General features: G+C 48.5%; 1 protein-coding gene across 1 annotated transcript in view; it reads left to right on the top strand.

Annotated features, from left to right (window-relative positions):
• Positions 1-2,542: 2,542 nt before the first annotated feature.
• LOC139751196 (UDP-glucosyltransferase 2-like) overlaps positions 2,543-6,000 on the top strand; it is a 70,603-nt gene continuing 67,145 nt past the window's right edge. Inside the window, exon 1 of the mRNA XM_071666362.1 lies at positions 2,543-4,066. Coding sequence (XP_071522463.1) covers positions 3,254-4,066 — 813 coding nt within the window. The 5' untranslated portion in view covers positions 2,543-3,253. The remainder of the gene's footprint in view (positions 4,067-6,000) is intronic.

Here is a 6,000-nt window from a genome sequence, read left to right as displayed (position 1 = left end):
TCTGGCTGCCGCCAGGGCAAGAATTGTAATTTTACATATATTTCCAGTGACTACCTACCTCACCTGAGACAAAACCTGATTGCGTTTTATCCACCACAATGAATTATTTTTTGTACGTAAGTTTCTCTGAATGTTGTTGTTGACTTTAGGAATAATTAGGTGTTTGTTTTATTATTGTAGTAATTGATTGATTGATTGTAAGTTCGAGTGGTCTGCTATCAAAAGTTTAACCTAAAAGTTTTATTGAATTTTGACGGGAAATCGTCGGATTGATGTTCAAAGTAGACCGCAAGTTACAAGTAAAGGCATCCGCGACGCGTGTACCAGCTCAAGACTTCCATAGTAGCCCAGTAGAAGGCCCAGCATCGTGTTCCCAAAAAGAAGAGCGCTACAGAGGACGTAGTACTGACACGTTATGTATCAGTAGTTATACACTTTTGATTGATTTTCTTTGTTTTGGTGATACGCTGAAACCTGGTGGATGTGTTGCCTGCGCCTTTCTTAATTTAAAGATGGAAATTTCTTATTGTAGTGAGAAACGCGTCTGTGACTGGGCTAGTGCAGCTCAGAGTTTAGAAAGATACACGAAGCAGTTACGTATCAGTTAGACGAGGGCTTGGATTTGATTTTACTTTTTTTTTTTTATCGAAATCCTTTTGCTACTTTAACGCCATAAACACGACGGTACCAGGTCTTAAGCACAACGTTGCCACCTTTTACCACGGCAGTAACACCCTTGATGTGTTACGACCATCATCCACGAGCAGTTGGCCAGGTATATGGTGTTGGCAGGATGGCTCCCCAGAAACCTGAGTGCTCAGGATCGACACCAGACGGTTTCCTTGTGTCGGCAACTGTTTAAACTGCATTAAGTCCAGCCAACGTATCTTCCCCTCTTGTTACAGGAGATAAGACCTAAGTCCATCATTGACACCCCAAGATCAAGTTAGAATCTACAATGAGAACAGCGGACTTCTTCGACTCACAAGAAGTTCCAGACGCAACCCTGGGCTACCAAGATCATGGGCTCAGCTTCCTGGGATGTCGAAGAAATTCTGGTGCTTGACTCTATTATGCCATGGACGACAACGATCATTCGCGTTGTGCTTATCAAGGGGGAACGGAGAGTGAGGCTGACCTGAACGAAGGATGTGTTCGTGCTCCATGATAATGCATGGGTCCATAAGGTTGGCAGTGCACGAGGTGGTGTTCCTGTCTCTGGCTCCAGGTGACATACCTACCCTCCGCACTGCCCAGACCTGCATCCAACTGACTGTTATCTGCTTTTAAGCTTGCAGACCCACCTGCGTGATCGCCACATAGTGGATGGCGAGGAGCCCACAGCGGTTGCTGAACCTGGTTTTTCCAACGGTAGGAAGGTTTTAAGACTGACATCAAGAGATTGAAGAACAAGAGGAGGAAGTGTCGCAAGTGGAGGGAGGGGAAGGGGGAGACCGCAAAATGGAAGGGTGAAGGCATTGGGATATCGGGGCCTGAATATTCTGGAGGCTCAGGACACTTGAAGCGGTCGACTGTGAAAGGTGGATTCTTGTTTCTGTACAATATATGTAACAGATAGATCCCTCTTGACATGCTTGTCTTCCTTTTCTGTGCAACAACTTTTGACCCTATCCCACTCAAACTACTTTATAACTCACTACCAACCCATTAGAAATGAAAAGCTTACCCCTTTCTCACGCTTCATCAACCTCTAATCAAAGACACCCCCCCCCCTCGCCGTTACAAATATAACAATGACAAAACATACATACTGAAATAGCCCAACAGGCATTATACAGCGAACCTCCCAACTCTGTCTTAAACACCATCCCACCAGACGTACACCCATCAGAAATCACACTCCCCAGACAAAGTCGAGTCACACTTTCCCACTTGCGCTCTGGCCATCACCCACCATTACAGCACTACTAAGACCCCCTTAGCATATCCTAAGACCTCTTCATACCCATGATGTAACTACCATATAGAGGACACCGAACAGTTCTCAGTTCTCCCCCCCCCCCACTCTATGCACATAGACACCCCCACACACACCACAACGCTTTATGAACTGTTTCCAACCGGTGGACGTGGCTAGCTTCCTGGGTCCCGCAGGAACCTGAAAAGGATAGAATGGACTCGTGGGGCAGGAAGTAAGTAGTTTATATATATATATATATATATATATATATATATATATATATATATATATATATATATATATGCACATAGACACCCCCACACACACCACAACGCTTTATGAACTGTTTCCAACCGGTGGACGTGGCTAGCTTCCTGGGTCCCGCAGGAACCTGAAAAGGATAGAATGGACTCGTGGGGCAGGAAGTAAGTAGTTTATATATATATATATATATATATATATATATATATATATATATATATATATATATATGCTGTTAACCACAGGGACAATGAAACACGAAAATCCGAGCGCTTTCGAGATAATTCACACCTTCAGGGATATAGAAATGATATTATCTCGATATATTTTCCTCGTGGCTTCCAGGTTATGGGTGTGTGTGTCAAAAAATGTATGCTGAAGAGAAGAGGAACCCCATCCACAGTGAAGTGAGATACCAGCAGTACAATAATAACTGCTTCAGACTGGCTTCACACCTGTGAGCATCACAATAACTTTACGTTAACCTTTTAGCATTGCTAACCACGTGGGTTGGGCGAATGTGGTAGCGGGCGTGCTGGGTCCCAAGAGTAGATGGTGTTGATCCGGGACGGGCAGGCTGGCGCCGCGGCCGGCCACGGGTTGCCACTGGCCTGTTGGTTGGTTGGGCAGGTTGGTGCAGGGGACTGGTGGAGCCACTGGTGGTGGTGACACTGGCGAGGGTTCATGTTGGGGACGAGGTGGTGGTGGTGGTGGGGGTGGAGGGTAGCGGGTCATCTCCACCTGGGCCACGGGTTCCTCTCCTCCCCTTATCTCACACCACCGCCACACCGCCTCTGATTACACAGCCCCGCCACTCGTCTCCACACTGCCGCCCTGACCTCACCTCTGTCACGTCACTGGACGTGAGGCAGCGTCGTCGTGGTCGTCCCCCTCAGTCACACGCTCCGCCGCCAACCGACAAGCTCGTCTTCAGAAAGTGTGGAGCGTCGTCGTGCTGGTGCGTGTGTGGTGAAGGACCCCAGCAGGAGGCGAGGCGTGCGGGGCTCCTCCCGGGTTACCTGTTGTCGCGGCTCCAAGACTGGAGGGGCGAGTGTGCGCGCTGGTCAGTGCATGATGAAGGCCGCGTGCATGGTGGTGGCGTCGGCCGCACTCCTGAGCCTGGGTCCCGCCCCGGCCGCCGCCGCCGACATCCTCCTCCTGACTCCGTTCGGGTCCCGGTCGGTGCGTAGTCTGTTCTCGGTGCTGACGGAGGGCTTGGTGGCGCGGGGCCACGCCGTCACCCTCGTCTCCAGCGGGGAGCCCGTGCCCCGTCACCCTAATGTGACCCACGTGGTCTCGCCTCACTCGGCACTTGACCAGATGGATTTGTTCGAGGTGCGTGAGGGCGGCGCCGTCTTCCGCCTCTGGATGAAGGCCTTCCCGGCCGTGGCGCGGGAGCTCTACGCCGACCCTAAAGTCATGGATCTATGGCGACGGAGGACCAAGTTCGACGCCATCATCGTCAACAGCGCCGCCAACGAGATGGCCTTCCCGTTCTTGCTGGACATAGAGGCGCCGTTCGTGACGCTGGCGCCGGTGGGCACAGAGCCACTGCAGCTGTCCTACCTGGGCAACATGGTGTCCCCTGCTGCCCTGCCCTCGGTGGTCGTTCCCTATGACAACAGCCTGACGCTGTGGGAGCGCCTCGTCAACACTCTGGCCACCATCGTTCTCAGATACTCGTTCCGTCGGACGGTGGGACGGCCCCTGGCCGCCTCCCTACGGGACACCTTCCCGGACCTACCCGACCCCTTCGAGCTGTACCCGAAGCAGTCGCTGGCGCTGTTGAACCGCCACCACCTGCTGGACGGGGCGGTGCCGCTGCTGCCCAACCAGGTGGAGGTTGGGTGCATGCACTGCCACCCCGCCCGCCCCCTCCCACAGGTCAGTACCCTCACCCACACTGTTTTGGTTCCTTGACCTCCCGCTTACGCACACTGGCCGTACCTCCAGGTGTGTGTGTGTGTGTATGTGCGTGCATGTGAGTGAGGCAGTGGGTGTGTCCGTCACGTGAGAATCCTCACTTTGCCACTGTAACTTGGGTTTTGCCTTGGGTTCCATTAGGGTACAAATGTCACCTGCTTCCCAAGTCGGCCCACTGAGGTAATGTAGGTTGACGACACTGTGTGAATGTTTCCCACCAGCTGGATGGAAGTTCTTGCGTGATGCCAAATATTGCTAGTTTTCCCCAGCCATCACGTTGGCCAGGGCCTGGTGGTGCAGCGGCCACCCGCAGTACGGGAGCGGCGACCAAATTTGACCGGTAAGGAAGTCCCTACCTGCACACATCTGTAGTTTTGTGTGTTTACGTTATTTGCTTATCTGTGTTGTATAATCGTGTGTGCAGTAGAGTGAAGAGCATTGTATTTCGAGCATGTCTCGGAATGGTTTTCCCCAAGGGGAGGCTCTGAGGACGGTGTTGTTTCCGAATGCTTTCAGAATGTGATGATCTGAGCTTGAAGTTGTGAAGCTGGTTAGTTATGTGTTGACTAGTTGGTTGCCAGTGCGTACGGACGCGGTATGATAAGTGGATGGAATGTAGAACTTTCCCTTTACCCTTTTGTAGCGATCTCGGTTACGCAAATATCTGTTGCAGTGGTCGTTAATAATGCCGCACACAGTGGATCTTCCCGCCAGGGTCCGACCCAATCCATCATCAGACTGCAAGTTTCTCGAGATCGTGTGAACTTGTAAATGAAGCAGAATAACTTTATATTTTCTCTTTCTACCAATACAGTGTGTTGTGTGAGGTCATGAGGAGGATAGAGTGAGGTATTGCGTTAGTGTGAGGTTATGTACCTTGCACTCATAATAGTTGTGAACAAGTCGAATCCATTAAGGAGGAATTGACACAATGACCATGAGGCATGAGAGCATCTGGCGGTGTCGTATTAATCATTTGCTGTACTTCTCCCCGACTAACACATATATTTTATGGATATGAATGATATTTAACATCGGTTAATGACCTCTGACGGCTCGCCTCTTTTTCCGATCAGTAAGGTTTGGTTCTGGGCAGTTTACGAGTGTTACCTCCACCAACGACAGTTTAAGTGGCGGCCCCGATGTCTTAAGGAAAGTTAAACTTTTTTTTTCGTTGAATTTTTTTAGCCACCCAAAATGGGACGGACGGTTCTTTGTCTGGCGGGAAACGAAGTGTCGTACCGAGGTCCGCCTAACGGGTGCTGCGGGTTAGCTGGGTGGATGTGCATGACTTATTTCATGTAGCCTACGCTGAGACCATGCCCAACGCTCTAAGGCAGTTCTAGGGTCATGATAAACCACCTGACAGTTGAAAATCACCCTTGCGTTGATTATGTCTTAAGTTCATTTAATATTATTTGCTTCGTATGAATTAGATCCTAACATTCCAGCGAACAGTCATTTCGTATTATTATTATTATTATTATTATTATTATTATTATTGATTTGATTTGATTTGATGAGATGTAGTTGACCATGGCTTCGTTAGCGGCACATTGTGTGTCATTTGTAAATATCGCTTATTTCCCACTAACGATTAAAGTATATATATATATATATATATATATATATATATATATATATATATATATATATATATATACATATATATATATATATATATATATATATATATATATATATATATATATATATATAGATAGATAGATAGATAGATATATAGATATATATATTGAAATGTGTATGCATGTATATGTGCGTGTGTGGGCGTTCATGAATATACATATGTATGTGGGTGGGTTGGGCCATTCTTCGTCTGGTTCCTTGCGCTGCCTCGCTGACGCGGGAGACGGCGATTAAGTATAACAAATGAA

Source organism: Panulirus ornatus, chromosome 11, assembly GCF_036320965.1.
Source record: "Panulirus ornatus isolate Po-2019 chromosome 11, ASM3632096v1, whole genome shotgun sequence".
Lineage (NCBI taxonomy): Eukaryota > Metazoa > Arthropoda > Malacostraca > Decapoda > Palinuridae > Panulirus > Panulirus ornatus.
The sequence above is the reverse complement of the archived record's forward strand: the minus strand, read 5'-3'. Positions and strand labels throughout refer to the sequence as shown.